Genomic DNA, 22681 nt, shown 5'->3' with positions numbered 1-22681 from the left:
GCTTGGAGTGCGAGCAGGCAGGTCCCTGCCTTGGTCCCTCAGAAGTCCACCAAAGACGCATGGAAGCAGATTCTCCCCAGCAGCAGGTGGCCTTGGGCTGGCTTCCTCCCCCGACCAGGTGCCGTCCACCTGCTCCCGGGCTCTGCTCCCCCTGCAGGCAGCGCCGGTGCCTTTCCAACCCCGAAAGAAAAGACGACCGTCCTCAGGGCCTCCACTAATTTCGTCCTATTTTTATGCCATTTTCCCCATATGATTTTCATAAGCCCCAGGTTCTCCTTGCGTTTCCTTGTTCCCGCAGATTCTCCGAGTGCCCGCCACTGGTGGCATGCATGGCCCGGCCCCAGCAGCGCCCCTGCGGTGGCCAGAACGGGCCAGTGGAGGCGGCAAGCACGTTCTGCTGAGCTCCTACGGGCGCGACCTGAAGAAACGTCTGATTCAGCCTTTTCCAGTCACCCGGCAGCTGTCTCTTCTTCATGGAAATTTTAAAATGACGTTTCTATTTTCAGTTTTGATTCCATTAAAATCTGGCGTATTCCGGTCTTCCTGAGAGTCTCGCGGAAGCGTGAGGTGTGCTGAGTCCCCGGTGGCCGGCTCGGGCCATCACGCTCATCACTGCCGGACAGACCGTCCCTTGGCGGCCCGGCCCACCAGGGGCGACCGCACGTGCCCATCCCGTGGCCCAGAAGGAAGATTTTGTTATAAAAGAAAAAAAGTATTTTTGCCAGGGCAAAATAGGCCCGCCTCCTGGCTTTCTCTTTAAAAAGGGAAAAACAGGGGTGCCTGGGTGGCTCAGTAGGTTAAGCCTCTGCCTTCGGCTCAGGTCATGATCTCAGGGTCCTGGGATCGAGCCCCGCATCGGGCTCTCTGCTCAGCGGGGAGCCTGCATCCCCCCCCCCCCTGCCTGCCTCTCTGCCTACTTGTCATCTCTGTCTGTCAAATGAATAAATAAAATCTTTTAAATAAATAAATAAAATAAAATAAGACAGGAGCCAGGCGCTCTACCGACTGAGCCATCCCGGCGCCCCCCAAGTAATGTTTAAAAAAGGAACAGTGGTGGGGGCCGCCGGCTGGTGCCCCGGTTGGGCCAAGGGTGGCTGGGGGTGCCCAGCCGGCCCCGACAGCGGAGTCCCCTCGAGCACGCCCGAACCTGCACTGCGCCCCCAGTCCGCAAGTGCGACAGCTCACACGCCGGGTGGCAGGGCCCAGCACACCCCGTTCAGAGCGCCAACAGGCTCTTCTCGGGCACTGAAACGACACGGACACACGCGATAGGAAAGAGGGAATTTATTTATTAAAGAAAAATCATCTGTGAATTCCTCTACTTAAGTTAGTGCTGACGTTAACACTTTGGGTGGAAACATGCCTTCTTCCAAGGAACAAGCAGCAGCTCCAGGTCGGGTCAAAGAGCACTTCCAGAGCCCGCAGGGACCCTGACGGGGAAGGCGACCCCCCCCCCGAGCAGCGCCACGTCTGTACACATGGTCAGAGGCTGACGCGGCCGCGCACGCGGCCATCACACGGGTTTTCAAGCGAAGATCAAAGCGTGCCAGGAGCCCCACGCCCTGACACCTGGCCCACGGCAGCCAGGGGTCCCCACGCTCTCCGGCACCCGGCGGGGGGGCGGGGGGGGGTGGGGGGCTGTGGCTGCCACCAGCCCGAGCGCCCGGGACAGGCCCAGGGCAGCAGGGTGGGGCGGCCGTGTCGCCTACGCGCGGTTCAGGGTCTGGAAGATCCGGGAGATCTGCAGCACCACCGGCCCCGTCTCCGGGTCGTTCATCCACTGGCTGCTGTTCAGCGGGTTTTCCAGCATGTCTTCGAACGCTGTGGGAAGACAGTGACGCCGGCTAAGACGGCCCCTCCACACCCAAAAGCCTGGCCGTGCTGTCCCAGAGGGGAGGCCTTGTGTCGCTGGGGGCCACCTGCAAACCCCCTGCCACCCCCAGCAGCATCTGCTGTCCCACGCATGTACCCGCCGTGGAAAGACCACGAGCCTGGTCCCGGGTGCCGGGGCAGCCCCTGCACTCGCCGGCCGGCCGATACCGGACAGCGACCGGGCTGGGGCTACCAGCGATCTTGACACAGTCACAGCCTGTGAGTCAGTCGTTCCGCTTCCAAACCCACCAGGCAAAGTCCCCAGATGCAGAAAAGACGGGGACACTGCTGCAAAGTTAACACTACCTGACGGGAAAATCAGAATGCTCTATCTTAAAGGACTTTAAAATACATAACCGAGGGGCTCCCGGTTGGCTCAGTGGGCAGAACAGGTGACCTGTGACCTCGGGGTCACTGAATCTGTGCCCCATGTTTGGTGTGGAGATGACTTCATTTTTTTTTTTTTTAAAGATTTTATTTATTTATTTGACAGACAGAGATCACAAGTAGGCAGAGAGGCAGCAGAGTGAGAGAGGGAAGCAGGCTCCCCGCTGAGCAGAGAGCCCGATGCGGGGCTCGATCCCAGGACCCTGAGACCATGACCTGAGCCAAAGACAGACGCTTAACCCACTGAGCCACCCAGGCGCCCTGGAGACGACTTCAAAGTAAAATCTTAATAAACGAATCAGGAAGCAAACACAAAATAAACACGTGACTGAGCAGTTCCACAGCAAGAAACGAACCGTCTTGACAGTTCCACAAAAGCATCTTCCCCAGAGACCGCGGCATGAGTGGCCCTCGCCCACGGCCAGCACGCAGCCGTCACCCCACGCGCAGGGCACGGGGGCTGCTTCCTCCAGGGCCTGGTGGCTGTTCGGGGTCTCATGGGCCCGCGGCTCCACGGGAAAGGGCGCTTCTCTCGCGTTTCGGACTGACAGCCCTCCTAGCCCTTGAAATAATCCCCGCGGACCGTCCCAATCAAAAGCCTCTGAAAACCAGGCCAAGGTAGCAGAGAACCCGAAGGACACCTGGGCATCCGGGAGAACGGGAGGGAACGCGGGGTCCAGAGAGCGGAGGAGCCCACGTCCGCCTTCCTCCTGGAAGCCAAGGGCCGAACCAAAGCGTGAGGCGGGACACCACCCGGAGGCTGCGTGGGAGCTCGGTCTTCGCAGGCCTCACATTCAAGAATTTCAGAAAGACAATTACTCAGAACCAAAGGCCGACCAAGTATGACGAGGGACGGGCGTCAACACGCGAAGACCTCCAGGCCGAGCTCAGAGGCCGAGGCCGCAGCAGGAGCAGCGGATGCTCCAGGGCACGCAGGGACGCGAGGCTGGCACACACAGGCGCGGACGAGAGCGGGCGGGGGCGGCCCCAAGCCAGTCAGGCCGCACTCCGGCGCGCCAGCTGCCCCCGAAGCAGGAGGTCCAGAGGAGGGCGGCCGGCCACGGCCACGAGGGGAGGAGCCGTGGCAGGAACGGGAGCACAGCGCGTGCTTCACCACCCAAGGCCTCTGCACAGAATCAAGGACGAGCATCGGCTAAACTCCTCTGTGTACAACAGCAAAGCCAAAGGGCACCTGGGGACGCAATCAGGGAAGCATCCGACTCTGGCGGCTCAGGTCGTGATCTCGGGCTCGGGAGATCGAGCCCCGCGTCCGGCTCTGTGCTCAGCAGGGAGCCCACTCAGGATTCTCTCCCCTTGCCTCCACCTGCACACACGCTCCCTGGGTGTGTCTCTCTCTAAAATGAATAAACCTATGAAAATAATAAAATAGCGAAGCCAGAACGTGCAGCACAGGTGTGCACCAGCAGGACACGGGGTAAAGTGGGACAGCACGCGGGCCCGCCAGTGCTTCGGCAGGTAAGCCGGCAATCGGGCAGCGGCAGGGGGCAGAGGAGACGTCCGCCAGCTTCTGCACCCTCTCCAGCTCGTCCCAGGTGGACTACGGCCAGCGCTTAGCTCATCTGAACCGATCACGGTCATCTTAAACTCTCTTGTCAGGAAGGTGTGTGCACGAGCCTGTGCCCCGGTGGCGTGGGGGCCCAGTGGCCAGGGGAGGCTGTCCTGGGGCAGGCAGAGTGCCCGGGGCACGACACACGCAGCCCCCCTGTGCTGGGCAGCTCGGGACCCCCAGAGCCGTCCATGGGCCACAGCCAGGTGGCACCTACCCTGCCACCTTGTTTTGGAAACCTGAGGAGAGGCTCCCCGTGAGCCGGACGGTCCCAGCAGAGGGCAAAGACGTTCGGTGAAACCACACATCCGTCGTGAGGGAACCCTCTGAGAAAAGACAAAACCAGCCGGGAGCAGAGGGCAGTCTCCGAGGCAAGCATTAGAAGAAAACCCTTCAGAAGAGGGTGTGGACCGACCCAAGGCAGCACCTTCTTTCCTCCTGTCAGGCCGGCAGGCAGCACGGGAGCTGGGGAGCCCAGCGAGGCGCCCACACGTCCCGCACAGAGAAGGAAAATGCACGTACACACACGCCACCAAAGCCCGGAACTTGGGGACCCACACAAGGCCTCCCCAGCCCACACCGCACACACTCCCGGGTAGATGACCCACTTAGAGAAGGAAAGCAAACCGACAAAACTTCCAGAAACAAAGAGTATCTTCCTCACCTCAAGGCCAGACAGTTTTCCCAGATGAAACATACATGTCCAACTACATTTAAATGTGTCCCCATGACACAGTAGAAACCCCAGGAACAGGAGAACAACATTCACGATACAAAAAAACTGATAAAGGGCCAGCGTCCAGCAGACACGAGGGGCTTTGCAGCTGCATAAAACATGCTCCAGAGGACGACACCCAGGACGGGCCTTTCAGAGCTGAGGTCCTAGCATGGCTCCCGGAACGGGCTGGGCCTCACAGCTGTGGGAAAGGGCCAAGCTCACAGCTGTGCCCGCCTGGGCAGCGGGCGCTCTCACCGGGGGGCTATGCACAGGGCCTGACGCACCCCTGCGGCCCCACCCACACACACCTGGCCTGGGGACAGCAGAGTGGGGACATGCCCCGTGGCACAGTCACACTCCGTGGCACAGTCACGCTGGGACGCAGAGGCCTGCCCGGGACCTACCCTGATAGGAAGGCGGGTGCGAGGGGCTCTGGTGACAGAGCTCTGGGGGCAGACATAGGCGGCACCGCCTCCTAGGAGCCTGAGCGATGATAAAGGTTCGCTCCCAGGGCTGGGGGGACGGGTACAGTACGGGAGGCACCCAGAGGACCCATGGGCCTGGAACACTCCAGACATTTTTTTAATACTGTGGTTTTTTTTTTAATTTTTTCTAAAGATCTCATTTATCTGTCAGAGCAGAAGCCGGCGGAGCGGCAGGCAGGAGAGGGAGAGGCACACTGTGCGCGAAGCACAGCGCCCGACGCGGGACTCCCAGGACCCTGAGATCACGACCCAAGCCGAAGGCAGACGCCCCTTTAACTCCTTCTTCACGCAGACATGTGGCTGTTAGTCTTACTTTAAGTCCGGAAAATCCCACATGCTTCTGCACACGTGTTATGTTCCACAGACGAAATGGGGCCAGAGATGTCCCTCACCCCAGAAGGGCCAAGGCAAACGCCTTCCACCCAGCCGGTCCAGCCTAGGGGTGCCGCCCACGCTCGCCCACGTCTGGACAAGCCACCCTGACTGGTTCGAGAGCTCGTCCGAGGCCCCCGCACAGAACCGCCACCCTGCGGGCAGAGCCTGAGCGCCGGCCCCACAGTGACTCAGGCAGGAGTCACGGACACTGGCGGAGACCCCCATCACTTGGTGACAGCTGTGGGGTGCGACAGGCCCGCGCTAGGGAAGGCCACGTACCTAGTAATGTTTTCGGGTTAGTCAGGCCCAGCTGCACCACCGGGTTATCCAGAATGGCTTGAAAGAGAGGGCTGTCGGGGTCGATGCCCTTGTCCAGCTCCTCGGGGGACGGCTTCCGGTCTCCCAGCAGCCACTCGCACTGCAAATGCAAGAGCCGGCCCCGTGAGCCCCTCCTGACCCCCCACAGCACCAGCTGCCCGCAGACCCAGGGGCTCTGACATTGGGAAGGAAAAGCCACACTGGTCTAGCCGACCCCCACTCCGCAGCTCAGGCAAACAGCGGCGAGTCCTCGGTCCTCGGTCACTGAAGGGGGATGAGGCAGGACCCAGCCCGAGTAGCGGAAGGAGGAGGAAGAAACGCACGGAACCCAGGGCTGTGTCCCCGGGAGGGCCCGGAGCTGGCTGGTGGGCAGCCGGGGCGTCCGAGTCCCCAGAGCGCAACGCCCACTGCCAGCCACCACGCCCTCCCAGGGGAACAGGAGAACAACATTCAGAGAGAGTCTGAATGTCCGCCAGCCGCTGGTGTGTGTCGCAGAGCGGGATCTGCCTCGGGGTCACTTCAACACGCTCAGAGAACAAACACACCTGCCTGCCAAGCACGTGCTTTCTCAGAAAGACAAAGAACATGTAAAACGTTTTATGCCCTCGAACCCTCTCCTCTTGCTGCACCGGGGAATCAGACAACAGGGGGCCCGCGGGAGGGGCCGGACGCACACGGTCCCAGGCCGCGTCCCCCTCCGCCGCAAGGGCGAGGCGGCGTCCGGGCGCCCCGACGGCGGTACTCACGGCGGCGTTCTGCTGGTTGTTGTTCACCCGGAGGGCGTCTATCACTTCCTTCTCGTCGAAGCCCATCTCCATCAGCGAAATGACCGCCTGCAGGGGAAGGCACAGACCGCTCAGAGCCCCGCGCAGGCCACGTTTCACCACGGCATCCGCGCGGGGGGCCCACGAGGTTGGCACAGGACCTTCTGGGGCACGAGTCTGGTTCCCTGCGGCTTCACGGATTGCTCGAGTCTCCTGAGCGACAGACGGACCACGGCCAGCCCGAGTCCGCGCGCCGCAGACGTGCCCGAAGCCTGCCTCCTGCCGCTGCGCGGGCCGGCCATGCCCACGTCAGACCCTCGTGGGCTGGACCCGCGGTCTCCACGACCACACGGGAGCTCGCAGCGGACGGCCTCGTGAGCCAGAATAGAAGGTATTAGGAAGAGGCCATGTAAGCAAACCCGATCTAAGTGAAGACCAAAATGGCCACATTAATATTCATTTGTGAAGAAAAAAGGTGGGAGAGAGAGTTCTTCAGATTTTATCTTTAAAAAATTGACACTAAAATTAGTTTTAAACATCTCAGGAGTATTAAGACAGAAGCTATATCTCGAACATCTGGTGATTCTTAGAGGGAACAACCCAAGGTCATTGGGAGGTGGGGGACATGTACGTTTTCATGACAAAAATCACATAAGACACTACAGCCTTCACTTTTCTCTTGACTTTTTATCTTTTTTATTACTAATTTGAGAGCGAGCATGCAAGCAAGAGTGGGGGGAGGAGCAGACTCCCCACTGAGCAGGGAGCCCCACCCAGAACTCGATCCCGGGACCTCAGGATCACAACCTGAGCTGAATGCGGACGCCCAGGCATCGGAGCCACCCAGGAGTCCCTATTCTTGATTTTCACACAATTTGTAGAAGAGTCCACTTGGGGGGGGGGGGTAAAGATTTTATCAAGTTAATTCTTTTTTTCTTTTTTAAAGATTTTATTTATTTATTTATCTGGCAGACAGAGATCACAAGTAGGCCGAGAGGACGCAGAGAGAGAGGAGGAAGCAGGCTCCCTGCAGAAAGCCCAATGTGGGACTCGATCCCAGGACCCTCGGATCATGACCCGAGCTGAAGGCAGAGGCTTAACCCACTGAGCCACCCAGGCGCCCCAGGTTAATTCTTTTTTTTTTTTTTTTTTTTTAAAGATTATTTATTTATTTATTTATTTGACAGAGAGAAATCACAAGTAGGCAGAGAGGCAGGCAGAGAGAGAGAGAGAGGGAAGCAGGCTCCCTGCTGAGCAGAGAGCCCGATGCGGGCCTCGATCCCAGGACCCTGAGATCATGACCTGAGCTGAAGGCAGCGGCTTAATCCACTGAGCCACCCAGGCGCCCCCCAGGTTAATTCTTTAAAGATCAAATCACACTCTTCCCTGGGGTCCCTGTCTTCTTCCCACCATTGCGGCTCTACTTCTGCCAGGCGCCGGGGCGGCAGCGCTGGGCAGCAACCTGCAGAGCCCCGTGCGCCACCCTCTGTGGGCTGGGCTCAGCCGAACTAGACCATCGAGTGTCCCAAAGAGCACCCGACAGGAAGGACGTCAGCTGCACATGGCAGTCAGGACTGACCTTCCCCGGAGCCAAACGGTCTCCGGGGAGCTGAGCTGGCAGCCTCTCCCCACACAGCCCACATGCAGTGCTTTCCTGCACGGGCTCCCACCCCCAGGGGGGCTCCACCCCTGAAAGCAGGAAGAAGGACCCACTGCGCCACAGTCAGACTCCCAAGTCACATAAGCTCGCCCAGAACCCCCCACTAAATCCAAGGACAGCGTGGCCTCCCTGTGGCCACCCGTAAAAGCAAGCCTCTCCCCTCACTCACCCCTGCCTCAGCCCGGGAAGCGATGGCCCAGGACTTGTGCACGGTGACCACAGGGACGCCTCGCCTCCCGCCTTCCTGCCAGGGGTCTGGGCACTCACCCCTGCCTTGCCCGCTGCACTTGGCTGCCCCCACCCCTGCAGCTGGCATGGAGGGTGGTGGGGGCCTGTTTCAGTCTCAAGCACAAACCCCGCTCTCGGACCCGGACTTCCCGGGAAGCAGGCAAGCGCCGCCGACCTTACAGACTCTTCCCGCCAACGGCGTAGGACCAAAGGCTGGATGAGCCTCGACAGCCCTTTCTAGCCGCCACAGACGCCCACTGCCACGAGGCCACAGGAAGGCCCGGCAGAAGCGCATGTCTCAGGAAAAGGGTGCGTCGAGACAGCAGCGGTGGTCCCCACACGCCAGGGCTAGGCTGGCGGGCCGCACGAGGATGACGCAGAAGCGCCCTCAGGGGATGCCCAGAGCCCCAAGGCAGAGCACAAACCGTCCCCAAGAGTGCGGCTGCCCGTTCCACAGGGCTTGGCCCAGCACACCCCCCGGACTCCAGAAAAACCTGCTCCAGCTCCACAGAAGCGCTGCCGGATGCACAGCTGAGCTCACCGGAAAGCCAAGAGCAGCAAACTTGTGGGACAGCGGGGCTGCCGGGGCAGGCGGCAGGAGCCGGCAGCATGGCCTGGGGGACAGGACGTGGGCCATGGGGCCCTACGAGGTGAGCAGCTGGAGCTTAAGACTAGGACCCTGCGAAGGGTCTACACCACTCGAGCTGTAGCTATGCCAAAACGGTGGCCTGGGAGCCCTGCCTTCGTGGCTAACACGGAAGCGGGCCCCTGGCAGGAGGTGCCGCTCAGCCCAGGGAAACAGCCTCAGAACGACCCGCGGCGGGCAGCCCACAGTCCGGCCACCTGGGAGTCCCTGGAAACACAAGCCGGCAGGTAGGTGAGCCCGCCCAGATGGCATGGGGCTCCCCGCAGAAGCAGACGTGTGGACTCAGAGCCCTAACAGCCAAAGCCCACAGATCTGTAACCGGAAAGAAAAACGCAGGCTTAAAGCACCAGACGCGTCCCAGAGAAAACCAAAAGCCCAGCAGAGGAACAGAGCAGTGCAGAGCAGCAGAGAACAGAACAGCAGCCACAGAAGCATTAAGAACAGGACGACGGCAAAAGAGCAGCCTGAACCCATGGCAATGTCGCCCCCAAGTACAACCAGCGCCGGGCGGGCCCCAGGACCTTTGATCCTGCAGACGCCCCGGTTCCCAGATGGCCGGCGGCTACCCGGACTCCCGCCTCTGGGCGGCGTCCTGGCCCAAGCCCGTGGCCTGCCAATATGGACAACAGAAACGACGCCCTGCTGTAGCTCTCAGGAGATGACAAACGTCTTGGCAAACTACTTGGAGAAGAAACACCCACTGGGATCCACGTGGGGACAACTGAAACTGAATTTGGGCCCGTCTACGAGCCCCTCCCTGAGCTCCACTCCTGTGCGGAGGAAGAGCAACCCCGCCTGGCCACCCCCGGCCCCGGAACACATACCCGAGCGTCAGCCCGAAACTCCCTTTTCCTCCGGATCTTCTTGAAGATCTCCGTTAGCTCGTCTCTGGGCTCTTCGTCTGCTGTGCTCGTCCCAGCAGCCTCCGGGGAGGCCTCGGGGGCAGCCTCGGCCTGTGCCCCTTCCGGCGAGGCCTGGCCTGGGAGAGGCGCGTCAACCGTCGGGTCTTCCGCGTGCTCGATCAGCCACTCCATGGCCTGAGGTACCGACATGCTGAAAGGCAACAGGAGACTCTTTCCAGCACCCCCAGGCCTGTCAGAGGGCCTCGAGCCTCCTTGACATCCCCAGGGAAAGCCTCTCTAATAGCCAAAGTCAGGCGTCTCAGTATAGAAGGGTCTGGAGCTCTGGGCCCTGCCCCAAACGACCCCAAGACCCTGGCAAGAGCGCAGAAACCCAAGCACTAAGCCCAGAGAACGAACCCGTGAGGTACACAAGAACCAAGTCCCAAGACAAAAAGGAGCAGAGCCCGTGGAGTACAAGTCGTGCACTTCGGGTCCAAGTGTAGGCACGGAAGCGAGCAGCTGCGGCCCGGCGAGCCTGGGGGGCTGCCGGGGGGACACCGCACGTACTGCCAGCTGCCACGTCGCAGACACACGCAGGCTCCCACGTGGTGCCTACAATGGGCCCGGGGAGGACTGCAGTTCAGCCTAGCCACAGCGTGTTCCCGGCAAGGGTCACGGTCCCGAGACGACCCACCGAGTCACTCCTGGGACGCGCACCGAAACGTCTCACTTTAAAAACTCACATCTACTGTACACGGTTCAACCTAAGACTCGGGGACGGAGGAAGTCGCCCCAGGGGAGCCCCACAGCATCGGCAGCAAGGGAAGGAGGCGGCCCGGACGTACTGGTTCAGCCGAAGGGCCTTGGCGGCCCTGGTCTCCGGGAAGCCCATCTCCGTGAGCTGCCGCAGGGCGGCCTCGTCCACTCTGCCATCCTCCTCCTCGTCCAGCATCGCTGCGGGCGAGAGACGGGGCCACCTGTGAGGGCCAGGCCAGTGCGAGGGCTGCCCCCAGCCCGGAGCCCGAGGGGCCCACCTGCAGGCCAAGCCCCCCCGAACATAGCACGTGGACATGGAGCCCTCGGCCGGCAGGCGGAGCAGGAGCCCCGCGGCCACGGGAAGCGCAAGCAGAGCCGGCGCTCCTGATACTGGCGCGGGGATGGTGAGGAGAGCGAACGGGACCGTGGGGTGGACACAGCCGCCGGGGTGGGGGCACGCGGTGGGGTCTGAACGCAGGATCCGGCCCCCGGGCTGCGCGCATACCATTCGCCTTCTTAAACAGTTCAACCGCGTCCGGGTTCAGCGCCAACAACTTCTGCGCCACCTCGATGAGCGACACCAGGATCTTCCGGAGTTCTGTCTGGAACTGCGGGGGAAGAAAAGACTCTGACTTCTCCAAGTGCCCCAGAGACCTGCCCAGATGGGCGACCGCACTCCTGGGCCTACAACTCCGTACCCGGGCGTCCCAACCACGCCACTCTCGGTTCCGGAGTGTGGAGACGGACGGAGAGGAGGTGGGTGAGGCCACAGGGTGGCAGGAGGGCTGTGTGCCTGGTGGGGAGGAGCGGCCTCACGGGCTGTGTGCACGGCTTCTCAGCTGGCGACCCAGAGAAACATCTGGAGACACAGCCCAGCCCTCTGGCCAACGTGGAGAGCACGAGCCCACTACGTAAGCAGAAGAGATCAGCCTGACTGGATGGGCTTCCCAGAGCCGGGCTTCCGATTCTCACCCGGCCAGAGGCCAGTAGGCACAGCAGCATCGGTGGCAGCCGGCTGGCCCCCGCCGAGGAAGGCGGCCACTGGGAACGCATTCAGAAACCCCGACAGACGGTCCCCAGCCCCACCGGTGAGACGGGGATCAGCCACCCCTTTCCCACAACAGGCCTCAGATAGCCACTGAGCACCCCTGCTGGGGCAATCCCGCACACAGCCCGGGCCGTGGTCAGAGCCCAACGCCCTGCTCGGCAGGGCATCCTCTGCTGCTCCAATGAGCAGGGCTCGTGGCAGTGCTCTCGGATGAGATGGCCGTGCTGTCCTAGTCCTGTGCAGCGTGGGCGTAACCCCAGTTCTCGGACAGTCCATGGGGCACTGGACACACAGTGTATTTAGCCTAGAACTTTCCAATCTAAAATAACTAACACTCCGGACTTCTAGCTACAAATTTTTGACAAATTAGAGCAAAACCCTAATATTCTCCCAGTGGGATCAGTCTTGGTCCTGCCTTCCGATGTCTTTTCAAACCTTCTGTTTTGGAATAACTTTCGGTTATACCCAGGGCTCCTGCCCGCCCTTTCCCCCGGCTTCCCAAAGCACCACCGAGAAGCCGTGTGGCCCTCACGCAGGCATGACGGGCCCATGGTGCAGCCCACAGTGAGCACTCACGTCTCTGATGTTAGTCTGGACCTCGGCCCGGTCCATGTTGTGGGGCGGCACGCTGGCGGTGGCTCGGTAGATGGCCTCCCTGTCGGGGGCTTTCTGCTCTTGTTTCTTCTGCGGAGAAGAGTAATCAGAAAGTCGGAAGTGAGGACGAGCACCGCGACGGGCAAGGCCGTGTGAGCCAAACACACAGGGAGAGAAGCACTCTCATCGGCAGCAGAGGGTCCCTGTGGGTTCGGCGCTCACTTGGGACACGATTCCTGCCTGTTGTGCCAGAGGGTGGCAGGGCCGGAGAGAAGGTGGCAGGGCCGGAGAGAAGATGCAACGGTCCCCTGCAGCCACAGAGAGAGCATCCCACGTGAGCTGTGGCCGTGCGGGGCCAGGAGCACGACGCACGCACCCCGCCTGCGTCCGGAAGCCCTCGCAGCAGCATGTCCGGACTGGACTATGAGGACTCCGAGACCGAGAACAAGAGAAATGCAGACCATCAACCCAGACAGAAACAGGGCTCAGCAGAGCGCACAGAGAAGCCCGACCAGAAACAAGGCCCGGCCAACTCCAGGCCAACACCACAGTCCGAAGGAAGCCCGCTGGACTTGGAGCGAGCAGCCAGACCCGAGAACAGGGCTCCTCCACCGCCCTGCTCAGCCAGCCACCGCCTGGGGGAGCAGACGTGGGGAGCCCCGAGCCAGGGAGCCCGGGCTCAGCAGCAATAAAAGGCGGCACCGTGCTAATCCTTGCCAGTGAGACCCAACCCCGGCCCCCACCGCCTCAGGGACACGAAGCAGGAGACCTCCCGCTGTGGGGCGGGGGAGCCCAGGGCTGGGTCTGCCCCACAGGGAAGCCCGGTGGCAGGTACACCCCACCGGGCACAGAGAGCAGCTGGTGAGCCCCCATGCCTCTTACTGGGAAGGCGGCCCAGGAAGGCCGGGGGTGGGTGGGAAGCCTCCACCGCAAAAGACAGGGACCAAGACAAGAAGGGGAAAAGGAGAGAAGCGTGGAAAAGAGAACCAGAGGAAGAGCACTGCGTGACGGAAACCGCGAGGGAGACGGGGTGCGACCACCGGAGGCCACGTCCCCACGGGAGACGCACACTGTCACGGCCAGATCAACAGGCCGAGCGGGCAGAGGACAACGTCCAGGAAGTCGCCCTGAAGGCAGGTCCAGCATGCAACCAACAGCAACGCCAGAGGGAAGAGAAAATGACGGGAGGGCATTCTCCGAAAACAAGCCAGGGAAACTTTCAGAACAAACACACACGGGTCTCCAGACGCCACATGCCACACACAGCAGAGGCCGAAGTCATGAAGTCCCAGTGCCCTCAACAGCCTCTCCACCCGCGGACAGGGCGGGTGACCCTGGACAGAATGCAGCACGCACAGGAGAGGAGTCAGGCCCGACCAGTGCCGGCCGCGTGGCCACCCTGGGAACGGGGACCATGGCCTTCTCCATGTGTGCATGTAGCTGGCCCTCCCCAGCAGTCCCTCGACGCTGCAGTACAAGGGCCTCAAGACTCCCTGACCTTTCTAGAGGCCGGAGAAAACCAGGCGCCACCAGACCAAGGGACAGTCAATAGCACGACACCGGATCCTGCAGGCAGAGTTCGAAGATGGCCCTAAGAGCCCACTCCTGGCAAAGATGCCTGCACGACGCCAGAGCCCGTGAGCAGGATAGCCGCTCCCTGCGGTGAGGTCACGCTGTGCCACAGCCAACCTGAAGCAAAAGAAATGACCCACCTTGGGAGGCCTGACCTAAGCGGGTAAGCCCTGACAAAGGAGGGGGTTCTTTCTGGCCGGAGATTCAACACGTAAGAAATTCTGTTGCTGGTTCCAGAGATGCAGGCCCCTTGTGCCAAGAGAAAGTCCCCCCCAACCTGGGCTGCCAGAGGAAGGAAACGGGGCCTGGCCTTCAGCCGTACGCACTGCCAACCGCCTGAAGGACCTGGAAGCAGACCCTTCCCCAGAGCCCCCCGGAGGAACAGACCAGCCACACCTTGATTTGAACCCAACGCCCAGGGCCCAGCCGAGCCCACCCAGACTGCAGGTCTGCAGGTCAGACCAGGAGCTGTGTGCAGTTCTAGGCCGGTGTGTCCATGGTACTGTGACAGGGGGCAACAGGAAGTGTCCAGATACAGCAGGTTCAGAAGCTCCGACACAGGGGTGAGGCGAGAAGGCCACGCCGCACGACAGGCCTGGAGACCCGTGAGGCAGAGGGATGTGGCTGGAAGAGCTGGCAGGACATCTCCAGGACAGCAGGGACCGGCAGACAGCCTTGTACATAGGACCCTGCTTTCCGAAGGATCTATCAGTCCCGGCAAAGAATCTGAAAGCTTAGCGATACGCCTACAGAAAACACATCGATGAGGCAATCGCTGACTCCGGGAGAAACGAAGTTGCATTAATAAGGACAAAATAATCCAAGTACCCCTCGCTCCTGATGGAAAATAGCGCATGCACGCTAACACCGATGGAAGCCCTGAGACCTTCAACCTGTGTCAGGATCTAATCCTCCAAACATCAAGGAGCCCAAAAACCAAAAACTGATATTCTGAGAAATACTCAATTCTGCGTGTGGTTTTGAAATCAGAAGAATTACTGGGGGATGGGGGAAAGAGCTCCAAGAGGTCGCCTTCAGGGCACGTGACGCTGGTGGGAGGAAGATGCTTCTGTTAAGAAACCAGCTACGGGATCTGACTTTAGAAACGCAGGTTACTTTCCCTTAAAATTAAGACTAATTCTCAAAAATAGGCACTAACGTCGTATGTTTCACTTTGTAAATACGTGCACAGAAAAGGTGACCCACCAAGTGAGGTCCGTGGGTTGCTGCGAGGCACCCAGAGGTGCGGGGGCGGTGGAAACCCTGCTGTCTACACTGGTCACCCAGGGCGAACACTGTAACCTGAGAAGCGCGGGCGGCTTTCAGGGCGCGGCAGGGCAGGCCCAGATCTGTCTCCTAGAGATGGGGTGAGCTGCTGGCTCGTGGGCGAGAGGGTTCCAGCCAGGTGCGGCCACAGATAAGAAGGGCACACGAAGCCCAGGGCCACCGGCCCCGCAGCAGGCCCTCAGATAGCTCAGCCCGCTAGCAGCGCAGGGCCCAGCCCACGGAGTCCGGTCTGCTTTCTTGGGGACTGAGCACTCTCCTGAGCATTTCAAAGCACAAACAAGAAACTCCACCCAAGAGAAACAAAGGAAAACCGTGAAATTAGCATGGCTGCCCGCTCGAACGGCACGGCTTTGCACCGGGCATGGTGTGAGGCCTGCCTGGCCCTTCCCTGCGCACGCGCCTGCCCTCCTGGGAGAGGGGCCCGAGTGCGCCGCTCGCCACCCCTTTCCTGCGCTCCTTCTCCCAGTCCTGTGGGCACAGGCCTCACCCGATGAGAGGCAGGCCTGACAGCATCTCCGGAGTTGCACCGACCCCGAGACCATACTGGCCGCCGGACCAGCAACTGGGAGAGGCTCGGCCACGACAGGAGAACCCCCAGTGGTTGACTGTCGGCCTGCCGGGTCTGGGAATGACTCATTCCCAGAACGTTTCTTTCTCACAGGCTGGAGGCTGGAGACTAACCAAGACTTCCAGTTCCACACTCAGGAACTCACCTTTTCTTCTGCCGAGACGTCAGCCATCTTAGGAAGTGGAGTCGGAGCACGTTTCTTTATCAACAACAAGACATCTAGGGAGAAAAAACGCCGTCAAGCTGGTTACCGATCTCCTCCATAAGATGGCAAAACGGGTGCCAGAGGAGCAAGGGTTCTCCCAGGTGCCACCGAGGCCCAGAGCCCACGCACACCCGTGCCTCCCCGCCTTCCTGCCCGCGTACAGGGGCGGCGCGGCAAGAACCTGGCCGTGGGTCACACAGGTGGCCGGTGGCTGAGGAGACACACACAGCACAGCCCTGAGAACCGTGCAAACAACTGGAAGAGATCCCGCAAAATGTCCTCATTCCCACAGGCACGGGGTCCTGAGGCTGGAGAGCTGGGGCCAACCCTCAGAGCGAGCCGCCTGCCCGTGGGCTGGACCGCGCCGGCGGGGGTTATAAACAACGTGTTCAGGAGAATCCCCGAACTGACAAACACAAAACCACAAGCTTCTCCCCAGCGCCTCCCGACACAAACTCGAAGCAAGGGAACGGGTGTGCACGGAGTCAGAGTGTCTTCCGAGGGCATCAGATACAACGGCCGTGATTGGACTTTCCCGCCCCAGAAGGAAGCCGGCAGCAGCTCCCGAGGCCCTGGTCCTGCTCTGACACAGAGTTACAAACACAGCTCACATCTGGCTTCTCAGATGGATGCTGCTTGTCCAATTTCGGTGCGCTCTGTTTTTCACAAACGGCCCATAATGCACACTTTGTTTCAACAAAGGAAGAATAAAAGCATCTCAGCTGACCCAGTTTCCCCGCTCGGCCCCAGCCTGGAACACAGACTTGGATGCCAAGGGCGCCTCTGCCTCTTGCTCCCCCGCTCCCAGCTGTGCCAAGGCTCCCACCGCTGCCCCGCGAGGCCCCTACCTTGGTCTTGGACGTTCTCTTCCAAGATTGTTTTGGCATCACTCAGCACCCTCTCCGAAGCAGCATGTATCAATTTGTGATGGGTCACACTTTTGGGGTCTTCCAAGCTCCCATGGGCACACTGGGGGGGGGGGGGGGATCATACATTTAAAGACAAAATAAATCATAACCGTAGTGATACTAGGACCTGACACCCTGAGCCACAGCAGGCGTCTATTGGTCACCAGCTAGAAAATGAAGGCACAGACCAAGTCACAGACCCCCCCATGAATGGTGGAAGGCGGACAAAATGCCATAACATCTGATCCCTCCGGGCAGCGATCTGTCCACCGACCAGCTAAGCCGTCCTGAAACAGGCGCCCAGCCTGACACAGAACACCCTGCTGCTAGAAGCGACCTGAATCGCTTCCTTCGTCCAGAAGGATCCAGAGAGTCATCTAAAAATGAAAAGAACAGGGCCACTGTTCCCTGAAAGATCGAGGTATGATTTGTGCACTTTTTCTCTCTTCCGGATGGGTGAAGGGGCTGAGAGAAGCAGAGAGAGAAGCTGGTCCACGAGACCAGAACTAGGGGCCGGACCGCTTCACCACCTGCGCCAGCCCGAGGGCAACCAGCCTCTGTGTGGCCCCTGCTTCACCAAGTGACCACCACATGGACCTTGAAGCTGCGGGAGCCGCTGGCAGGCCCCTCCTGGGCGTTCAAAGGGGGTGGACTGGCACACAGCTACAGCTCACAGGACCCCGGGGACCCCAGAACGCAGCACTGGGGCGGGGGGCGCGGACATCCAGGCCGGAGGGGCCGCAGCGACGCCCGGGACGTGAAAGCTTCGGGGCGCTGTCGCGCACTCACATAACCTGGCCGGGCTGAAGGCGGCGGAGGTGGAGCCCAGCCCACAGGAAGATGCACTCCTTCCACTTACGACAGCAGACACCAACCCCCTCGCTCGCCTTGAATTCAACACTGGCTCTGCTCCAGAAGTACTGGGTGTGCTTCTTCTAACCCTGAAATCTGCAGGCTAGTGGATTCAACACGTTCAGAATACAGTCTCGGAAACACCATTTTCCAAAACCACCTTCATCTGGCCCCCAACACCACCAGCGTGAGGCGCGCCGGCAGCGTGCCAGGGGCACAGCACAGGCTGAGTCACCCGTACTGTGCGATTCCTTCACTCTGGGTCTTTGTCCTCAGCAGAAGCCCTCGGAGCAAGTGAGCTAGGGCAGCCAGAGAGCCCCATAAGAACCCAATGCCCAGGCAGGGAGGCCCTGACACCTCCTGAGCCTGCCTCCTCCCCAGGAGAGCCAAGAGGGGGCTCCCACACCGGACATCCTGTGTCGCCCCAAGACGCACTATCATGGGACCTAAGAAACACGAACAGCCTGGGGCACCGGGATAGCTTAGGTCATGATCCTGGGGTCCTGGGATCGAGCCCCACAGCGGGCTCCCTGCTGGAGCAGAGTCTGCTTCTCCCTCTGCCTCTGCCCCTCCTCCCTGCCCATGTGCTTGCTCTCTCTCAAATAAATAAAATCTTAAAAGAAAAAAAAAAAGAAAGAAGAAACATTAACAGCCGTATGGACAGGAACCGTATCATGTCGTGGCAATTTCATGAAAGATCTCAATCAACATTAAACCCCAAAAAAGAGCAAACCAAGAGTAGCACCCCAGCTCCCCTAGAAGTTTTTTTTTTTTTTTTTTAGGATTTTATTTATGTATTTGTAAGAGAGATAGAGAAAGAGAGCACGCACACAAGTAGGCAGAGAGGCAGGCAGAGGCAGAGGGAGAAGCAGGCTCCCTGCCGAGCAAGGAGTCGACCGATGCAGGACTCGATCCCAGGACCCTGGGATCATGACCTGAGCCGAAGACAGTGGCTTAACCCACTGAGCCCCACAGGGGCCCTTCTTCAAGAGTTCTGATGACGAGACCCTCAATGAGAAAGCACTACACTCCCAACAGCACCGTGGGGGGTGGGGAGACACCCCCACTGTCCCCTCCATGGGCAGGGCTCCGCCTGAGCCCGCACCAGAACACAGTGGGAAGGAGACAGACGCTCAAGCACAGGCCGAGCCTCGCTGCCCGCAGCGACAAGACATTCAGGGAACGGTTTCGGGGGGACACTCAAGGCTACAACTTGAGAATGCTCTTTCCTAACTAACGCGTCCTGGCTGGCTCGAGAAGCAGCACACGCTGCCTGCGGAACAGGATGGGCTCGGAGGTGGGAGGACTTTCTGAGAACGCAGCTCCCAGGCCCGGGATTTGTACCGTTCCTCCACCACAGAGTGGCATAAAATCTCAATGCAAAGTAGAAGAGTGCCAGAAAAATCCCAGACGACACACCTCACTCCCGGCTGGGATAATAAATATCAGGTACATAATAATTAGCATCTCACTCAAATTGGCTGCCTAATGACCGTCAAGAGCTCCGGAGATCCATCAGCAAGCACCTGTGGACCAGTCAGCTCCCGTTTCCGGGTCCCCTTCACGAAACAGTATCAGGATGGCTCCGCAGTGAATTAGCTGAACGCCATCCCCATTCACCCCCGACTTCTCCCTCCCCAACTCAGCAGGTGGCCTGCCATGTCCACGCAGTCCTGGACTCTCAATCCTCCCCACGTGCCCCATGAATCCACACGCTTGTTTGGGGCGCACTGGGAGTCCGGCCCTGCACCCGAGAACACAGGCCCAGCCCTCAGGGAGCTGCTGTCTTTGGTGGGCTGCCAGGGAGGGGACACAGCATCTCAGGGAGGCTGTTGTTAAAACGCTCAGCGCTACACAAACACGGTGAAGGCTCTCACAGCCTGGACGGTCCGGGAGCCCCAGCCTGCTGGCTGAGTGCTGTCCTGGGGTTCATGGCAAAAGCACCCGGCAGAAGAAAGGACGGCATGCCTGCTGGGGGCTGCCAGCCCAGAGCCCCCTCCGCCCAGGGCCCCCTCCTCCTCCGTGAGAGTCACCACGTCCAGCATGTTCCAGAAGAGGGCTCACTGGTAACCAGAGCGCTCCCTGGCCTGCCCTGGACAGTTACTGGTGCCTCCGGAGCCCTTAGGCGGACAACCCAGAGCTGGGCAGCGTGGGCATGTCGCTCCGCACGGGCCATCGCTGGGAAGGGCTGAGCTCCGCTCTGACAGGGCTCCGTCCTGCCCAGCACCGTCTCCCGGACAGCCAGAGCGGGGCAGGCGGCCGGCAGGGGGGAGGCGCGCAGAGGGAAAGCCGCCCAGGACTCGTTCCAGACGTGAGCAACCCGAGGAGCCCGCCGGGCCAGCAGCACGCACGCGACTGAGCCGGGAACACCGCGTCTCCCAGCGCCGCGGTCCTGCCCCGGGCCCTGCCCACGAGTCAGTGTAAAGGCCTCGGGCAAGCAGGGCTCAGGGGCAGCCCGGCCCGCGCCGGTTCGGCGGCACGAGCGGCCAGAGCCGGCGCTGGCCCACAGGCCGGCCCGCAGGGAAGGGAAGGGAAGGGACGTCTCCACGGCGCGGCCCCCCTTCCCCGGGCACCGCTCCCCGCTCCCGGGGCCTCACCCCAAGGGCAAGCAAGCCCAGCTGCCGGGAAACCAGAAGGGCCTGCCGGGCGCGGCGACGTCGCGTCCCCTGCCTCAGTGGCCCGCCTGCCCCCGGCTCCTCGGGCTGCCGCGGGAGTTCAACGACCGGCGCCGGGCGGGAGCGCGTCCGGAGGGCGGCGGGGAGGGGGCGGCGGGGAGGGGGCGGCCGGGCGGGGCCGGGGCCGGGGCACGGGGCCGCGGCGGCCTTACGTGCTTGAGGCAGCGCTCCTTGAGCTTCTCCACCGCCGTGTCCTCGGTCGCCTCCTCCAGCCACTCGGCGCCGTCGGACGCGCAGATGTGCAGCCGCAGCACCTTGCCCGCGAAGATCTTCTCCTCCTGCACGAACATCGCGCCGCCGCCGCCGCCGCCCGGCCTGCGCCCGCCGCCCGGGCCGTGAAGGTCACCGGGGCGGGGCCAGGCCGCCCGCGCGCTCGCTCGCCGGCCGCCGCCGCCCCGCCCCGGCTCCCCTCGGCCGGCCGCCCGTCACTGGCCGCGGGCCCAGCGGTCGCCTCGCTCCCGCCGCCGGGCCGCCGGGGGCGCGCTGGCTGCGCCGCGACGGAAGTGCGTCACAGCGCGCGCCCGGGGCATGCCGGGAGATGTGGTTCTCCTGCGGCCTCGGCGCGCCCGCCCCCCCCCGAGCCGGAAGTACGTCACAGGGCGCTCCCGGGGCATGCCGGGAGCTGTCGTTCTGGCGCTGCTAGGTCTCTCCAGCCCCGGCCTGCGCTTTGTGGCTTTCGGCCGTGGCCCGCGCGACCCTTGAGTCCCGTGGTCCGTTCTGAGATGGGCTCTCGGTGTAGAGTACACAGCCAGTCCCCGGGACTGCGGAGGGAAAAGCAGTGGAAGACACTCCACACTGTCTTTACGCAGACGACATCGTTTTAAAGGATTTTATTTCTCGGACAGAGCGCGCGCACGCAGGGGAGGGTCAGGCCGGGGAGCGCGCACGCAGGGGAGGGTCAGGCGGGGGGAGCGCGCGCACGCAGGGGAGGGTCAGGCGGGGGGAGCGCGCGCACGCAGGGGAGGGTCAGGCGGGGGGAGCGCGCACGCAGGGGAGGGTCAGGCGGGGGCGCGCGCACGCAGGGGAGGGTCAGGCCGGGGAGCGCGCGCACGCAGGGGAGGGTCAGGCGGGGGGGGCGCGCACGCAGGGGAGGGTCAGGCCGGGGAGCGCGCGCACGCAGGGGAGGGTCAGGCCGGGGGGCGCGCATGCAGTGGAGGGTCAGGCCGGAGAGCGCGCGCACGCAGGGGAGGGTCAGGCCGGGGAGCGCGCACAGGCAGGGGAGGGTCAGGCCGGAGAGCGCGCGCACGCAGGGGAGGGTCAGGCCGGGGAGCGCGCGCACGCAGGGGAGGGTCAGGCCAGGGGCGCGCACGCAGGGGAGGGTCAGGCCGGGGGCGCGCACGCAGGGGAGGGTCAGGCCGGGGGCGCGCACGCAGGGGAGGGTCAGGCCGGGGAGCGCGCACAGGCAGGGGAGGGTCAGGCCGGGAAGAAGCAGACTCCCCTCCCCCCCAAACTCCCAGCAGGAAGGCCGACCTGCGGCCGTCCTGGACCCGAGCGCAGGGCAGACGCGCCACCAACTGAGCCCCAAGCTCCCGGGGCCCACACTGCTCACATCATGAAGTAACAGCCCTGGTGACCTCCGCAGCGGCTTCTACCGCTTGACGAGGCGCCTGCGGACGCGGTAGTTAAGCCCGTGACCGCCGCTGTGCGCCTCCAACCGCAGGCTCTGGTCCCCAGCCCAGCGACAGCGGCACTTGGGAACTGGTTAGGAAGGCGGGTCCCTGGCCTCACCCAAACCCCGGCTCAGGGGGCAGAGCGCTAGCAGAGCGCTAGCCGACACCTGGGCCCCTGACCGGGGGACTCTGTACGCACTTCCTGGGAGGAGGACCGACGTGGAAGGATCCCTTCGGGCCAGACCTAGACCAGGTGACTGATCCGGCCACCACTCACTCCTTTCATTCATCCAGACTCCTTTACCGAGCAGAGATGAGTAGGGCGCCTGCTCTAGAGGGGGCGCTCCAGATGGGAAGGTGGTCTCAGCATCTGTATCCCATTCGGCCACTAACTGTCCCCAAGCTGCTTTGTACACATGCCCTCACTGTCCCCTAGAATCATCCTGACCGTGCCCGAACCTCGTCTGTCCAGAGTAGTGTTCAGTGATTCTTCCATGAATCAGGCTCTCCACTAGTCACCCCGCACACAGGCATGATTAAGGCCGGAGACGGGAATTCTGCCCTAGGAAGACGTAAGACGTGGTCTTATGGGACAGAAGGATGCCCGAGCAAGCAGAGCCAGAGAGGAGGGGACCACCAGGGGCGCTTATGGGACTCAGTGACATAGGAGGGCTGAGGATGAGAAGTGGAGAATGATGGAACAATGGTGTGGGGGGAGAGGGGGCAGTCCCAGCATGGCCGGGA

At 61.8% G+C, this 22681-nt stretch overlaps 2 protein-coding genes across 2 annotated transcripts in view; one reads left to right on the top strand and one right to left on the bottom strand.

Moving 5' to 3' along the window:
* KCNT1 (potassium sodium-activated channel subfamily T member 1) overlaps window positions 1-22681 on the top strand; it is a 299723-nt gene that overhangs the window by 127402 nt on the left and 149640 nt on the right. The gene's annotated exons all lie outside the window — the stretch shown is intronic.
* Window positions 1269-20707, bottom strand: UBAC1 (UBA domain containing 1). Its single transcript, XM_082696209.1, has 10 exons — window positions 20480-20707; window positions 16741-16861; window positions 15833-15906; window positions 12243-12350; window positions 11124-11226; window positions 10708-10816; window positions 9845-10073; window positions 6469-6555; window positions 5684-5822; window positions 1269-1821 (listed from the first exon to the last, which is right to left on the bottom strand). The coding sequence occupies exons 1-10, from the start codon at window positions 20615-20617 to the stop codon at window positions 1706-1708; spliced, it is 1224 nt and encodes a 407-aa protein (XP_082552335.1). The 5' UTR covers window positions 20618-20707; the 3' UTR covers window positions 1269-1705.

Source organism: Mustela nivalis (assembly GCF_964662115.1).
Source record: "Mustela nivalis genome assembly, chromosome: 13".
Taxonomy (NCBI): domain Eukaryota; kingdom Metazoa; phylum Chordata; class Mammalia; order Carnivora; family Mustelidae; genus Mustela; species Mustela nivalis.
This window is presented reverse-complemented; position numbering and strand designations above follow the sequence as displayed.